At 41.0% G+C, this 18,078-nt stretch overlaps 1 protein-coding gene across 1 annotated transcript in view; it reads left to right on the top strand.

The window, feature by feature from the left end:
* TMEM212 (transmembrane protein 212) overlaps window positions 1-16,917 on the top strand; it is a 50,544-nt gene extending 33,627 nt beyond the window's left edge. The window contains 1 exon segment of the mRNA XM_087817819.1: window positions 16,609-16,917. Within this exon segment, the coding sequence (XP_087673945.1) occupies window positions 16,609-16,917 (309 nt within the window).
* The last annotated feature ends 1,161 nt before the right edge of the window (window positions 16,918-18,078 follow it).

Genomic DNA, 18,078 nt, shown 5'->3' with positions numbered 1-18,078 from the left:
AAAGAGCTTCACAGATAAAAAAAAAGCTAAAGGAGTTCATCACCACCAGAGCAGCACTACAGGAAAAGTTGAAGGGTCTTCTTTAAGAAGAAGCTAATGGACAAAAGAATCTGATGAACTAAATAGATCCAGAGACATTGACACATGCAACAGACGATCATATTTCAGAGGAAAGAGGGAAGGGGGAGTGGAGGGTGGGAAGAGATTAACCAAAGAAGTTATATGCATAACCCATGGACACAGTCAATAACGAGGTGAAGGCCTGGGGAGGGGGTGGGAGTGAAGTGGAGGGGGTCAGTTGCAGGGGGAAATGGTATACCTGTAATACTCTCAACAATAAAGATAAACTAATAAAATAAAATAAAATAAAATAAAATAAAAAATAAAATGTCACCACCATTCTTCCAGTCATCCAGGATAGAATGGAATAACTTTCACTAGTCAGCCTCACCTCCTATCCCACTGGGTCTCCAAAAGATCCAGCCTCCACTTTTCTATCCCCACTGCCACTGTTCTAGCTCAGACCTTCATCTACTCATCTATTATAGTAACTTCCCAACCGTTTATTTATTTTATTTAAATCATCTTACTGAAAACACATGTCCAATACCCTCAAAATATTTCTTTGCATCCCATGTACAAGTCCAAAATGCTTACTTTTCAAGGCTTTCTATTATTAAACTCTATCCTTCTTTCTCATCTCATCTCCCCCATGTTCATTTTAGGCATTCTCTAATTCAGCCACGCCACCCGCCCTTCCACGTCTCGGCTCATGTTATTCCTTCAGCAGTGTTTTTTCTTTACCTATCAATACCCCAGTTATCCGTTAAGATCCATCTGTGGTAGACAACCGTGCAGCTCATCAAGTATTTCTGGCTCTCCTCCTGCTAAACGCGTGCTAGGTTGTACTCTTCTTACCCCTTTGCGTCCAGCAGAGTCATGTGACTCCCTTTGAGGAGTAAGGCTCAAAAAACTCAGCAGTCCAACATCAGAAAGTGAAGTCAGGCTCTTTCATTACATGAAGACAACCTGCGTTTATTTCTTGTTCTTGCTACTTGTCCGTCATGGTTTGAATGGGGGCTCTGATCTCTGGCATCTTTACTTTAGACAGTCAGAGCAACCGCTGACAAAGCCAATCTTACTAACTTGTAACGCTTCTGCCCAGAAGTGGTCACAAAGGAGGCGGCATTTTGGGTAGTGTATCAGTCAGGGCAGGTGAGATTATGCGGCATAACCATTATCTTGATTTCCATCGTCATTGTTATCGGTAAGTCTTGCCTATCTGAACTTCATATTAAAAAAATCTTATGGTACGTATCCTTTTGTGTTTAACTTCTCTCTTTCAACATTATATTTAGGAGAGTCATTCATTTTGCTGCATGTATTGTAGTACATTCCTTTTTATTGTTCCGAAGTATACCATTATACAGATAAACCCACAATTCATGTCTCCATTTTCCTGCTCATGGTCAATTGGGCTGTTCTAAGTTTTTGTCTATTATGAATAATGTTTCTACGAACATGTCTTTTGAAAACATATGAATGCATTTCTATTATGTATATCCCTGGGAGTAAAGTCATAGGATATGCACATGTCCCGCTTTAGGAGATACTGCCGAACTGTCTAAAGTGATTGTACCAACTTACATTCCTACCAGCAATTGGGTGTTACTTTATATCTTTGCCAGCTTTGGGTATTGTCAGTCTTCTCAATTTTAGCCAGTCGTGTAAAGGTGTAGAAGACCCACATTGGTATCTTCTTGATGGCTAATAATATTTACGAGCCATTTGAGTATCTTCTTTTTTGACATCTCTACTCGTTTTTTGCACACACTTTTCTACTGGATTGGCTGTTTCATTTCTTATTGATTTATAGAAGTTCTCTCAATATTCTGGCTATGAGACATTTCTGAGTTCTATGCATTGCAAATAGATTCTTCTATTTTGTGGCTTGTCTTTTTAGTCTCTTACTGGTTCCTTTTGATGGCAGAAGTTCTTAATTTTATCAAAGTCCAATATGCCAGGCTTTGCCTTTATTGTTAGTAATTTTTGTGCCCCGTTTAAGAAATATTTTTTTACTCTAAAGTTACAAAGATGCTTTCCTATGTTAATTCTAGAAGCTCTATTGTTTTTCCTTTCATATTTTGTTCTACAATCCATCCGGAATTACGTTTTTTGAAATGGTGTGAGGTAAGAGGTCAAGATTCGTTTTTCACACATATATAATGTAATTTGACCCATCGTACGGATTAATTATTTCTCAAATCTCAACTTCCTTAAGGTTATTATATCATTTTTGAGGTTCCTAAGCCACTGACTAATAGGTGGCAACCCCTGCTAACAGGTCCTCATGGCTTCCTGAAACCATCTACCAGCAGGTGGGGAGGGACATCATCATGTCTCCTTATTCTCGATGTTGGCAGACTGGCCCTTCCTAGCCAAGAATTACAAGGCTTTGAGGAAATAATCAGTTTTGCCCACCAAAATAAAGAAACTCTGCCCTTCACTTTTGGTCTTTTCAGCCCACCAGCATACATATATTCTTTATCTTAAATTAATTTCATTCTCTTCCATGCTATTTTGTGTGTATATATATATATATATATATATATATATATATATATTTTTTTTTTTTTTTTTTTTTTTTCTTCAAGTTTATGAGCTTCAGTACTCTACATAGACTGAGTGTTCCGCGTATAATGGACTACAGCCTATTAGCTGTGGAAAGATGTTCTCCTACCTCCACAGATGTTGATCCATGAAGAACAGCTTAATGCAGCTCACAGAAGGGCCAAAGACATGCCTCTAGATAAAACTGCCCAGGTTCTGGTTCCAGTTCTACTTCCCATGAGCAGTGTGACCACATGCAATTCCCTTAACCATCCTAAGTTCACTCCCATTCATCTGCTTACTCAAGATAATATTACCCTAGTAGTGTCATGGGCTTTGAATTAGTATTTCATAGGGTTGTTGTGCAGACGATTGTAAAGTCGTCATCTCACTGCCTCTCATATAGACCACACCAAATAAATGTCGCCTATTATTCCACTATTAATGCAGAAGCCCAACTAATCATTATCCTAGGGGCACTCCATAATAGGAAGTTTAAAAACCTGATACAAGGAGGTAAAATTGCTGGTTTTCATTAGTGTACACATAGCCAAATGCCTTACCATAAGTGCTCAGGTTTCTTCCTCACAATCCAAAGACATACTTTGGTAAAAGAAAAAATACCGTTAATGTCAAGCTTTTTCCAGAGATAGACAGAGTGAAATAAATAGGTAATAAACATGCCAGCCATGAAATGAAAAAGGAATGTGTTCTGTGGTTATATTTTCCTTGGGTTATCATAGTGACGTTGCTTTGGAGTGTCACTTCCAAAATAACTTTTTCATTTGACTCTAAATCTCCTGGGGGCAGGAAAGTCCTCACTAATTGGATAGGCCCTTAATGATATGTAGGGGGGAAAAGAATAATTATAGTCATCAAAATTAAGTCAATATTAAGATTATAAAGTCTTTTAGACTTTAATTGATAAAATAACAAGAACTTCAGGCCATATTTCTGAAGACTAGGCTGTATGCAGACATAGATGAATGTAGCTCTCAGAAGGACTAAAGACAACTTTTTCACTTTTTCTTCCACATAAATTCTAGGAATTACTGTGAATTTCTTTAACTAAGATAGCCAAAAAGTCTTTTCTCAGAAAATGGAGATTGGCTACTTCAAATAAGAACACGTCTCTTTCTTAGAAGTAACTTTGAATGACTTCATAGTTTGATTGATATGATCTCGTCTTTTTTCCAAATACATCAGGGATTCCAACACCTACTTTATGGGCAAGGGTTTTTGTTTGTTTTTATTTTAAAATGTTTTTATTGATTTGAGAGAGAGATACATAGATCAGCTGCCTCTTCCAGGCCCCTTACTGGGGATCGAGTTTGCAACCCGGTCATGTGCCCTGACTGAGAATCAAACTGGCAACCCTTTAGTGCATGGAATAGTGCTCAATCAACTGAGCCACACCAGCCAGGGCTTGATGAGCAGTTTGAAAGATGAGACCAAGAATATCCGAGCTATGGAGGGCTTGCTAGGTATGCAAATCTCTCTTCCTTCTATCTAAAACATTTCTTGAAAATCAGAGGAAGGGGAAGAGTAACTCTCCATCCAGCTTTTCCAAAGCCTCACCATAGAGGGGATTTCTTTAAAGCCTGGTGGAGGTGATTTTTGGTTACTGGGCTTGAAAAGGTGTTGGATTCTTTGGTTCTGTTTGGCTTGTGGTACAAGAATTTAAACAGTGACGGGGCTCAATATAAAGCTTATTCAATGATATTTAAGTTAGAGGCATATACCCCTGTTCCACATGCAGGCAAGCAACAAACTGAGAACCAGGTGTATATGAGCAGAAGTAGCAATTACCTTGGGTAAAACTCGGTTTTATTAACAGTTACGCCTCTCCAGTTGCAGGCCAAGAGAGAAACCAATCACAAGAGTCCTACTTAGAGCAAATAGCACCCAAGATAGCTTTCTTTGGTTGTGTGAAAAAAAGCATCTATGATCTACCTAGAACAGTGATTTTCAATCGGTGTGCCAAGACAGGCACACTCGTGTGCCACAAGAATTTTTTAAACATGCAATACCTGACTGTTTAGACAGGGGGCAGGATCCTCTTCTCCCTTAGATTGTCAAATAAAAAACCAACAACAGTCAACACAATAGTCATCTGGTGTGAATGAATCAAAATCATACCTTTCATTTTTTTGTCAGATCGGCGAAAAATATAACATATTTTTTGGTGTGCTGCAGAATTTTAGTAATTAGTTTATGTGTACTATGAGATTAAAAAAAAGGTTGAAAATTGCTGACCTAGATGGATCTAGAGAAGAAAAAAATCTAAGTCTCCAGGTCATTCCAAGTCACTCACTGAGTTCAGCAATGATAAGTCAACAGGATGGAGCTCTAGTGCTGGCTTTTGGACACGGATCAGGTGAGAGCTGGTCACCTTGACCACCACCGTCCACCTCATCCCTGCAGCCTGACACTATCTCCTCACTTTTCTCAATGCACAAAATTATCTCAAAGAACATAGAAAGCGTGCCTAACGAGTGTTCAGCAAAGAAGAGCTCTATTACTAGCTTTTAAATTGGGGTTTTGATGAGTTGGCTACTGTGGTGAAAACCCCTATTGTAGCTTTATATGCACCTCTCTACCACAAAGTGATTTCTTTATTCTAGAACTTCTTTAACTAGTTCTTATTTTGTTCAAGTTCCTTCTAATCTCTCAACAAATAAAAACTGAAAATGAAATACTGCTACCATGCTACAAATCAGTGGCTAACGGGTAGCTCTAGGATTATATTTTCCTTCAAAATGGGAAAGAAAACATGGATAGCATTTTCACTCAGGAATTGTGGAGCATTAATACCGGAGCACTCCTAGCAACATACTATTAAGTTTCAGGCCAGCCACTTAACCTCTCAGCCCTTTCTCCATCTGGAAATTCAGAAGATAAGTAGCCCACATCAACAATGCTGTTTCTAAGGCAATCTGGTAAACGATTGAAAAGCACTTTACAAATATTAAGTGCTCGGTAATTACTGCTTGTTGTGGCAAACTCTATTTTCAGACATGTCCAGGATACCAAAAAATACCCCGACTGTTCACCTAAGCTGAATGGTATGATCTGAACAGAAATACAGCAGGAAGGAAAATTAGTCCTAAGCAGGCCTTTGCTATGGTGAAAAATGGCACTTCTAGAGAGAAATCTGAAGCAGGAAATGTTGATATACTGAAGGGGGATGTGAAAACAGAAAGCTACGACTCCAGCAACTGATTCCTGTGTTTCCTTCTAACCTTCCAACACAGACAGCCTCGAAAATTCTCTTTTGTTAAAATGTATAACTGGAAAAGATACTATAGCAAGGGCGGATAGTTTCTCTATTAAATGTAAGGCACTGCAAGAAGAGCAGAATTGGAATTATTTTCAACCTCAAGTAACACAAAATTAAACCTTGAAAGAGTTCAGTTCTCCATAAAGACTCCTTGCTCACAAAGATTGTTAAACGTTGTTCTTTTCGCCAACAAAGTAATCTTGAAAAACATATTATTTTCTCAACTGTCTAATTAATCAAGCAACAAATAGTTATTGACCACCTACTGTATTTAAAGCACGGTGCTCAGTTCCCATGTAGGATACGATTTAAAAACAAAAACCCAATAACAAAAGATAGGATAACTGTTGCTCTTCAGAGCTTGGAATTTAATTGGACAGATAAGACATATATACATGGGACAAGATAAGTGGCACCACCAGGCCGTCATAGATATGAGCCAAATGGCTAGTTCAAATAGTAAGTGAGAGGCCGAGGGGGCAGGCTGCCCCGGGCTGGCTGTTCAGGGAAGGGCGGCTCCTGAGGACAAGCAGGATGCACCCTGGATCTTGGTGCTGGGGGTTGGGGTGGGGATTAAGGAGAACAAATTTAAAGATGATCGTGTGAAGTAAATGAAATTAAAGTTACAATACAAGCCAATTTATCTCCCCTCCCCTCCCCTCCCCTCCCCTCCCCTCCCCTCCCCTCCCCTCCCCTCCCCTCCCCTCTCCTCTCCTACACACGTGTGAGCACACACACACACACACACACACACACACACACACACACACACCTGCACATAAGACTCAAGGGGAGAAAGTACTCGGAGGTAAGTATGCTGCACTTTTAGGCCCTGAAATATTAAACCCCTTTCTGTTGCCCTTGTTTTGCCTTCCCTCTTCCCCTCCTCCTTCCCCTTTCTCCCTCCCAACTTCTATTCCTTCCTTTTTCTTTTTGTTTTGTTTTTTAACCCTAATCTGTTTAGGAGTCAGAGTACTGGTCACTTTGAACTGTCTTGGGGAACTACGAAAAATGCAGAAACTCTTGTGGCTGCTTCTGAGGAATTCCACGTCTTCCAGTTCTCAGAATCACAGAATCCTATCTACAAGGAGGCTTAAAAAGACACTTAGTTGGTGCTCCTCTGAACCAAGCCTGACGCTGAACCTTGTGACAACTGGCGTAAGTCTCTGGACCGCTCCTAACATGGTTCTGATGCTGTGAGAAGAAAATACCTCTGGGGTCCTTCATCCTACTCTGTTCAGAAATTAGATCTAAGCCTCTCAGATTGTGATAGAGTTTTATTTTTTTTAATTTTTTTGCCATTCGTTGCTTGTATTAAATGAGCTATTACACATCAGTAAAGTATTTTGGTAAAATGCTGGTAGCAGGCATCTGAAGATCTAATTTCAATTCAAGAGCAGGCTGCAGGTCAGCAGAAGCTAACTGCATACATGGTAGTGTCATCCCGATTCTGTCCAGAGGACATCAAAGAAGAACAGGAGAGGAGGGCAAAAGGCAGGAAGGAAGAACCTTTAATTAAGGGCTTCTCTAGAAAATAACCCAAGAAGTAAGTTGAGGTGCCAAAGAGTCCATGTTGGTAATTTTAGATTTACGGTATGTTATGCTTACAAATAACAACAGAGTCAACTTGCTGGGCTTTTAAACTAGGGGAACAGTAATCTGGCTCTTCCATATTTGACTGTCTCTCAAGCTGTAATGTGCTCTTTTTATTTCAAATAAAACAAAACAAACTACTAAGACTTGACTGACCATATCGATAATATTTTGTCTAACCATTTCTCCTGCCCCATAAACACACACACAGAGAGAGAGAGAGAGAGAGAGAGAGAGAGAGAGGCCCCACCATACATACGGGAGATTCTAATTTAGAAAATGAAGAAAATGAGACTTATTCCTAGAATAATAGAAAATTAGAATTCATTAAACAATAGATAAGTCACTTTTTATAATCATTCTGTTATAATAATTGTGTGCTTTAACATAAGAGTTTTTCACAAAAGATATCCTTAAGCAAAGCATTTCAATCCTCAAAGGGGATTTGTGGGCCCTTGTTGCTTTAAGGACAATTTACAAACGGGCATCACCCTGAAGAAAAGTTTGAACAAAACTCAGTGATATACAGAAGCCTTTACAATTTAATTCTAGCCATTTGGACCTGTGACATCTGAAAAAAAATAGTTTATTAAAAGCTATAATTAAGCCTAGCCATTTCTATAACCTTGGGCAAAAACTAAGGACATTATTGTAAATTATTGTTTCTCTCTAACTATTGATTTACTGAATTAGCAGTTTTTATTCTTTTAGAAAAATTCAACATATAAAACTAAAATTAAAAAATCAAGAGATCTCTCTATTAGATCAAGCAGTATTTTTTATTTTAAAAGCCTGTTCAAAATAATTTACCTTGAAGAATTTTTATTGTTATGTTACCACAGAAGGATAAAAATGGTCAACATTTCATTTCTGTGTCAATCTTTTTTTCAATTCCTTTACTTGCGTGAGTATACTCATTATATTACTGAAAAAGACTGAGATTCTCCGTACCGCCCAGAGAGTTTGTAGAATTCTCTCCCCCCCACCTTTTTTCCAGGCAACTCCCCTGAAATGCCTAAAGCTCAAGGGGTTATTGATGTCATCCAGGACTTAACGGCAAGAACAGCTTTATCTCCCAGGCAGACAGACGCTACACAAATGTTTGGTTTGCTCCATATCACGCAGTTAACAAGGTTCTTACAGTTTCAAGGAAAACAGATTGTTTAAGACTTTGCCTGGAGGACTTGGTATTCCAGGAAAAAAAAGAAAGAAAAAAAGAAAAGACCTGACAGATAAGACTGAAGAGGCTGAAATTTAAAACAACTTCAGTTTAGTCTTAATCCTACAGGAAAAGGTAAAGAACAGAGTGGGGATTTCTAGAAAAGATGAAAATAAATGTAAAAGGCAAGGAGAGAGGCTTTGTTTTTTAATTCCTAGCGGTAAGAACAAGTATCCTAAGAAGGTGGCCTGTGCTTGGGACGGCTGTCCTTTCCGACCTCACCATCCCATCGTGTTACTCCGGATTCTTCCAGCTACAGGGTGACCTGATGAACAGCTTCTGCGTCTGCCTGGCACGTTCAGGGGACTGCTGAGGGAACCTTTCAGCCCAGCTTTGGAAACGCGGTTCATCTGCGAGACGTGCAGGCTCGTTTCCCAGCCCCGCCGTCCTGCTGCCACCAGAAAAGAAGGCCACGAAGTGTCCTAACGTGCTCACCAGCACGGGCGTCCTCCTGCTCTGACTTACCAACCGGCTTCGTTTGCGAGGACGTTCTGAGCCTGACATTTGCGGCTCTCCCGGCAAATGGGAGCGAAAAGGAGAGATTCGGAATCTTAACGCTGTTTACCAGCTGCCGGGAAAGGTGGGCCCTGGGCCCCAACAATCCACACAGAACCCAAAGGTGTCCGAAAGGCCCCTTCTTTTCTCGTGTCCAGCCGTAAGGCACCACAGCAGCACAATAGCCGCAGTATATTGCCAAAGTAAATTAAGGCATGAGGAAGAAATTACATGTACTTCTGTGAGAAAACAGTCTTGAAAGACCAGTTCTTTGCTCAGATCCCATGAGTTAAATTGCTTAAAAGCAGACATTGTGGTTCTGGTTCCCTGCCACGTTCTGGCCGCTGCATTCTCACTGCATGTCCTAAACACTTAAGCCTAAAGGCTTTGGGATGTCTTTGGAGGCCATAATTTGGAGAAAACAGCTTTATCTTTGTGGGAGACATGGGATACATACAAATGTTTGCTGGATTGCTTCTCTCTTTTTTGACAAGGATCCTATCAAGCCGTCCTTGAGCAGACTGTTACGAAAGTAAATGATTTCATGGAGGAGAATTCTTGTGGTTTAGAATTCTACAGCTGGAGGCTTTGGTCAGGTGACGCTCTAGGTTTACAGGGAATTGAAGGCAAGTTGGAACACAGCTCATCAAAAGTCAAGAAGGTTCAGGTCATACACCTTGCATGGGACTTGCAGGGAGGTGCCAAGCAGTTCCAGATGTGGGTATGGAACAGAGCAGAGGGGGAAACTTTCCAGCAAATGGGAGAGAGGTGGGAGGAGAGGTTAGAGGGTACCTAGAAAGGGGTTTTCTAATCCAAGGACTTTTCTTCAGATGGGAGATTCTTTTCTATATCAAAGGGATTACATGGACCGTAAGTACTTGAAGGACAGAGTCAAAACAGTAGAATTTCAAACCGACAGGAATTTAGAAATATTTATATACCATACATGGACCATTTCATCTCTGTTTAAGAACCTCCAGGGGCTTCCCAGTGCTCTTCAAATGAGCCCATGGCTTGGTCATGTCTACATGTCTGGTAGCAACGCCCCACAGGGCAGCCTCTCCCACTGCACCTATCTGCTGTCCCCAGCATCCCCCCTGCCATCAGTGCTCATGATCAGCCATCCTACAGCCCCAGGGCCTCTCTCTGTTCATCAAGCGGCTTTGGCCTCAACACTCTTTCTTCACCTATATGTTGGACCCACTATCACTTGAAACTATTTCTCTTGTAATCCGTTTTATCATCAGGATTTACCAATATACCTGGCCAATAGGCACTACATAAAAATTTGTTAAAAGAATATAAAGAAAGGCACTGATGTAATTTCCTCAAGCTCTCTCAAGTCATTAGTAGCAGACCTGTGCTAATCACTCGGGTTTCCTGAGAAATTCTGTTTTCCAAGGGTAGCTGGAATATTCTTGGGTAAGAGTTATCATTGACATTTAACAGGAGTTGCATCTTCCGTTGACATTTAGGTTTTTGGAGGGATCATTAGGCAGAAAAGTTTTGAGGATGAGACAGTGAAGCCAACTGCCCTAGGGTTGTCAGGAGGGTGAGCTGGATTGTATATTCAGTTGTCCTTTTTTCTTGACCATGTCCCACCACCTTCCACACCCCTCTCTTCTCCCAGAGCTACTCCTCAAATGCTCTGGTTGTTGGCCCTCACTCTTTCTCCGGTTTTCCTTCTTTCTTATTTCAGGCACTTGTGCTGCTCTGCACTTTGGAATGTCCTATCTTGTTCCACAGCCATTGCTCTGAGGTGAAATTTCACCTTTTAATTTACGGTGCTTATTTGGGGTGGGGTCAGGGGAGCAAGACAGAAGGAAGGGGCAGATGGTTAAAACAACCTATGTACAAAGCCAGCCATTTATCAGATGTTATCTTATGTTAGGAAGAGAAAGATCCTATCTGTGTTAGGAAGAAGATACTGTATTTATTTACTTTTTTGTTAATATTTTAAAGGAAATCTCAATTCTGGTTTTGTAACTCCCCAGAGAACCTTCAGTAGCACAAAGTCTAAAGTCTCAAGGAGCTAAGTCACTTAAACTAATAAACATGTCACACAATACTTTGTGGGGCCTAGGGAAGGGTAATATCATGAAATCAAGCAATGATCAGCTTTTAAAACTCCCCAAAGGACGTTCATCACAGGCTAAGTGATTTGTTGTTGGTAACTAATTTTTTTTAACCTCTACTTTCTTTCCTAATCATCCTGTTTACTCTCATAGACCCTTTCACAGGCATTAATAATACTGATAATACCTAGCCTTTACTGAATCCCTATTATGTGCCAAGCACTTAACGTTGTCTTTAATCTTTACAACAACCTTAACTGGTGGGTATGGTTATCAATATTTCAAATGAGAAAATAAACATGTAGAGAAGTTAAGTGCATTGTTCAAGATCATGTAGCAAATAAGGTCTGTTAGATATTCCAAACCTGTAGCTAACACCAGTGGTTGTGACCTAGGATGGCTGGGGCTGGGACTCTAGTCCTGCCCCACACACCCAATCTGCACCAGCCCAAATGCACAATCTAAAGGAAAAAAACCTTGTGTTTGCAAACTTTACTTCAGAATAATTTGCTTGATCCCCTCACCCCCCTTCCAACAAGTTTGCCACATGTGAGGTCATTCTATATAGAAATTCTAGAAATGACAGTGTTTTGTATTCTGTCATATTACATGCAAACAGAATCGAGTGTCATGCAAAGTAGAACTTGAACCATTAGATTTTAAGTCTAGTGTACTGGATACTGTGTTCCAGCCAGCCAACTAACAATTTTAAACAGCAAACTGAGCCTTTTCACTTATTATCTCCAGCTTTCTGTGTATCCGAAATTCTTTTATTTAATGTTATCCATCCAATTGTGAATATGGGGAACATATTTGGTCTTTCAGAAAGCATCAGGCTCTTGGAGAAGCACATAACTGTAGAACTTTGTTCAATATAAACAGAATAGAAACCCAAATAAAGCATGTCTAATTTATATTCATATCTCTAAAGTATTATTGCCAGCAGCAATGAGAGGCTGCTGAGGATCCTAAAGCCATCTTGGGTATGGAGCCCCTTTCCCATTGCCCTCCCCTGACCCCAGGCCCATTAAAGCTCACTCAGCTGTCTCTCACTACCAAGAGAACTCAACAAACCCTGCATCCTCATGGAATTTAAGCAACATGTTAGGCAAGTATTGAAAATTATCACTTAAACACTATGTAATAATATTTGGTCTGCTTATGGTCAATAAAAAAAGCAGAAAACAAAATTTTATCTATACTATTGTGTCAGGAGAGTATTTTTGAAATATTAACAATTTTCCCAAGTATTTCTTTTCCTGCCTTGACCCTGCCCTCTGTTCAAATACTAGATTAGACCTTTGTCTCAAGAAAAGGTCAGGATAGCATCAAGCAGAGAAAATTAGTCTTTTTAGATGTGTCCGAGTCTAGTTCCTGCGGAGAAAAGAAAGGACCCAGACTAGAAAAATATTAGGAAAGGAAAGTCGGACAAGCACAGAGAGCAGAGGCACTGCCAGACATCAGAGAGAGGGGCGTGTGCTTCACTCCACAGGCTGAACTCTCAGAGGAGGCGAGCCTCCAGAGAAGGAGTGGAGACGTGGGGAATGGCTGAGAGCCTGCAGAGCTCCCCAGCCCTGTTGCGGTGTGAGAGCTAAGCAATGAGCCCTCCACGCTCAAAACTCGTGCAGAGGGGACCCTGAAGTCAGACAGGGCCACTTGGGTTGTTACAAGGGGGCTGGCGTTTAAACAAGGGACAACCAGGGTGATATACGTCTCAGCCAGGGCCAGTGTGGCTAGATCCAAGCCCCTAGAGCACAGGTGCAACCCAAGGAAAGAGGGAAAGGTATGGAATATTGATGAAACTTCCACCACAGCCAGAAGAATGGGGTTTGAAACAGAAATGAATATAGTGAGCCAGAGAGAAGTAAAGAAAGTTAGGTATCCTGCTCTTCTGAGTTTAAGGACGAAATTTCATACCTTCTACCCTGTGATTAAAATTACAAGTGAGATCTGTGAAGTAACATTTAAAAAATAAGGAAACTTGTCACGATCTCTCTGAACCTTTGACTCTCCTTCAAAGGGGGGATAATAAAAATGTCTGTGACTTAGAATTAGTCACAGACATTTTATTGCATGTAAAGAAATAATTACTATGAAATGATACTAAAGTGTTGAGGTGGTTGGGCTGTGAATTTTTCTTTTCTTTCATTTTTATTTCCCATGTTTATGGGGTTTGTTACTATTTTTACTATTGTTTTAAGAAGTAAAGATGAAAAGGCGAGAATGAGAGGAGAGAGAGAAAAGAAAGAAAAGAGGGACCTATATCATAATCATATTTTCATATTGATTTTTATACTTTTAATCTTATCTTTTTAATGAGTCCTAAAGTCCCATAATTATATTACCATTTCTATATTTGGGACTATTAGATTGCTTCCATTATAAAATAATTTTTAACTCATTTCTTTTCTGATTATATAAATAAACATATTAATTGTAGAAAGTTTGGAATATAAAGACAGTACAAATCACCTAAACATGAAATTGTGATATACTGGTGTACAGATTTGATTTTAACTTTTTCTTTTACTTTAGCCTTATATGGTTATATGGCTTATATGGTTACAAGGCTTCAACCTTAAATGGTTATTCCTCATACAGGAAATGTGTTCTAAAGTTACTGTTAGTCATTTGATCCTGTCGAGGCTCTTGGCTCAGCACAAAGTCCCAGGCTGTCCTCCACTTTGAAGCCAGCTCAAATCTCAGTTTCTAGATAGTACCCTGGCCACTAGCAGCCACCCTGTGGCAGCCCTGTCCTTCCAGTGGCCTGCTCCTCCAAACCACAGCTCTTCCCCCCATACTTCCCATTTCTTGTCTTTCTTTCTTTGGAAGAAACAGGTTCTTGTAGACTTCCGCCCCTCTTGTGAGACCAGCACAATCTCCAAAAACATGTCCTCTCCAGGGCTAAATATTCTGTGTTAAGAACTTGCCTAGGAGCTCCCAGTCTGCAGCAACCATAATACTCAAAGCAGGCACTGACAGATTTCTTAACAGCAAAGGTCTGAAGTGTGGAGAACAGACTGATGAACAAACCTTTGTACATCATTTTTTTGTATTGCTTAAGTGTTTTATAATTGCTTTACTCAGCAAGTCTGGGAAATATGTAAGCAGTCATCAGTTTTGCAGATGTGGGAATTAAGGATCAGCAAGGTTAAATGACTTGCCTTAAATAGTCACAAAATTATATCATTACAGAGTCAAATGAGAGCTCTCTTTTCTATCAGAATTACACTCTTCTTGGAGTAAAGGTATATGATACTATAATAAAGAAAGTGTATGTGTTGGCCTAATGGGAGGGGGCAAAACAGCAGAGAATGAGGTAAAAGGAGAATAACAGAGCACAGAAAGATGCAAAAAAAGCCAAAGTTTGGAGGGAAAAAATCAATTTTGTAGATCTAATGGCTTAAGGATGTTTAGTGTGTGTGTGTGTGTGTGTGTGTGTGTGTGTGTGTGTGTGTGTGTTGGTGTTGGGGGCAGGGGCATTATGGTTCCTGATTTAATCTACACATTTGCCAATTGGCTCACCTCTATTCTTTTTGTGTGTGTGCAACTGATTTTTTTTAGAGAGAGGGGAAGAGAGAGAGAGAGAGAGAGAGAGAAACATCAATGGGAAAGCAAAACATCCATTGGCTGCCTCCTGCATGGCGCCTACCAGGGACTGAGTCCACAACCCAGACATATGCCCTGACTAGGAGTCAAAATGGTAACCTTTTGGTGCACAGAATGAAGCCCAACCCACTGAGCCACGCCAGTCAGGGTTCACCTATGCTCTTGTAAGAGTGGGATGGAGCCTCGCCCTCTGTCCCTCTCTTTCAAGGGTCAGTTTGCAGTTACACATTTGCAGACATGGAGTTCCAGCCTCACACCAGGTTACTGTCGGTGCACAGTGCGGCCTGTGCCTTCGCTTTGCGCTCCGTGGCTCCTCTGAGCCTGCTGTGGTGTTCTGCTTGGTGCCATCTCCAGCTCCTGGACAGCTATCTACCCCACCCCAAATTATTCCGCCACTACCAAACTGGCCTCAGAGGGGGGGATGGTGTGGGAAAGCCACATTGTCCTTCACTGTCTCAACCCTCAGTTCCTCGCAGCACCATTGAACAAGGCTGTGGAGTGTAACATGCTCTGGTCAAGGTTTGCGATTGATTGGAGGAAATGTCTCTGGCTGGCTGAAGGGAAAGCAGGGGAATGCTTCCTTTCCCTGTATACCCTTTGTGTAGCTTTAAAGTTTTGTTCTCAGTGTGTTTATTACCTACTCAAAAATAAAAACTATGATAAAGCCATGAATGCTAGCTATATATAACTTTCCAGAGCACAAGTAAATAAAGGAAACCTCTTATAGGGTTCCACTCATGGGAATGCCTCATTTCTGGGTCTGGCTTTTTTTGTCTTGGGATCATTTCTCTACTCTCTCCCTCCCCTAAGAAGAGTCCATGTCAATTCTTCATAATAAGAATCTTCATTCACTCAAAGAAACACCAGCCTCCTGGCCACAACGGTATGCCTTGCCCTACAATCTGTCTCAACAACCAAAACAACCTATAGGACACAATGATTGACAACAGTCTAGTTCTTTCTGAGTAATTTAATCTAGAATAACCATTGCAGAACAACAATAATGCAAGATGGGCTTTGCTTATCTATATCCCAGTATTTTGGGTGGTCCCCCTGCCAGAGTCAAGTGGAGATGTGACTCCTTATTCTCTTTGTGGGTTTCTGATCTTGACTCTGGATGCCCTGTGAGTAAAACACACACCCACATACTTCTAAAAGACACAAGACCACGCCCGGCTGGGCGTGGCTCAGCGGTTGAGCATCAACCTAGGATCCAGGAGATCGGGGTTCGATTCCCGGTCAGGGCACATGCGGGGTTGCGGGCTTGATCCCCAGTTGGGGGCATGCAAGGGGCAGCCCATCAATGACTCTCTCATCACTGATGTTTCTATCTCTCTCTCTCCCTCTCCTTTCCTCGCTCTGAAATCAATAAAGATATATTAAAAAAAAAAAGATCAGGAACAAGATAAGACTGTGTGCTTTACACTTGCCTCTTCTATTCAACATTGTACTTGAGGTTGTAGCCAGGGCAATCAAGTAAAAAGAAAGAAGTAAATCCATCTCTATTTACAGATGACATAACTTATATGTAGAAAGTCCTACAGAATCTACGAAAACAGACAAAACTCTTAGTGTTAGTGTTGCAGGATAGAAGATCAATATACAAAAATCAATTTATTTCTGACACTGGCAATGGACAATTTGAAAATGAAAGGAAGAAAATAATTCTGACTCCCAGAAGCCCCCATGGCTTGGGCGGTGCAGGCGCTTTTCTTCTGGACATTCAGGATCTGGATTCCTCTTCAGTGGCTCCTGGGGTTTTCTGCTGCTTCCTCTGCCCTCCTCTTAGCCATGTGTGCTGCCATAGAGAAATGGTCATTGGGGAGAAAAAGATTTATTATAAGAAATTGGCTCTCATGATTATGGAGACCGTAGAGTCCAAAATCTGCAGCATGTACCAGCAGGTTCAAGATCCAGGAGAGCTGATGGTGCAATTCCAGAATGAAGGCTGGCCGCCTGGAGACCTGAGAGCACTGACGGTGCAGATAAAGTCTGAAGAAATGTCACAGGCCGGTGATGGTGAGGCAGACATCTGACTTGTCATGGCAGAGAGAGAAATAATTACCATGAACAACTACGGCACATCCAGCAGACCTTCCTGCCAAGCCAGGCACCAGGGTCCTTTGAGACCTTCATTATGAATCTCAGATTCAGCAAAGGGGCAAATGCTTGGATATTCCAGAATAGAGAAATCTGATCACTGGACAGGAACTGAGCAGATAATATAAGAAGGGGAAAAATCCATGGGGCTAGAAAAAAGATGACAGGTGACTCAATGTATACGAGAGGCAATTGCAAGTCAAGGATCATGGTGATTACATTAGACGACCTGATATCAGATTGGTAAAATTTTGAAAGAATGCAAAACCCCAGGCTGGATGCAAGGAAGCAGCCATCATAAGAAACTGATGTGGGCAACATCACTGATGCAGCCTCTTCAATTTGGAATTGCTGTCACTATTAAACTTTTACATACACACATCCTTCCACCAGTAGTCCCATTTCCTGGCGTCTATCTCCAGCAGGGGTTTGGTATGTATTGTAAGCTGAATTGCCTCACCCAAATTCCCATGCTGACTTTTTAACCCCTAGAACTTCAAAACATGTCTATATTTGGATTTTTGGTCCTTAAGGAAGTAATTAAGGTTAAGTGAATTTGTTGGTGTAGGTCTTAACCCATTATGAAAGGCATCCTTAGAAGAGGAAGGGAGGACACTTGGGAGCACAAAGGGAAGTCCATGTGGACACAGAGCTAGACGATAGCCATCTAGAAGCTAAGAGAAACCCCTCAGGAGGAACCAACCTTGCCTATACCCTCATTTCAAACTTCTAGCATCTGGAATTGTGAGATAATAAGAGTCTACAGTTTACACCCACCCAAAGTGGTAATATGTTATGTCAGCCCAAACAAATTAATACAGCCCCTTAGGTCACACTTAAGTGCTCCCGATGGCACTGCTGAAACAGCACCTGAATTGAATTACATCAATGTCCAATAGCATTGAAAAGCTGCATCGCTGTCTCAAAAGGCCTCTCTTCTGGAATATTTTGAATGTAAGTGAAGCCACAGCTCCTGACACAGTGACTGCAGAAAAACATGTTGAATGGCTTAATCCCATCCACCCTCTTTCTGTGTATAAACTATGCTATCAAATGTGATGACATGTAAGGCTCAAAGAAAGCCTTAAGGGCAGTTG

The sequence above is a fragment of the Miniopterus natalensis genome, chromosome 6 (genome assembly GCF_054644295.1).
Source record: "Miniopterus natalensis isolate mMinNat1 chromosome 6, mMinNat1.hap1, whole genome shotgun sequence".
Taxonomy (NCBI): Eukaryota; Metazoa; Chordata; class Mammalia; order Chiroptera; family Miniopteridae; genus Miniopterus; species Miniopterus natalensis.
The sequence above is the reverse complement of the archived record's forward strand: the minus strand, read 5'-3'. Positions and strand labels throughout refer to the sequence as shown.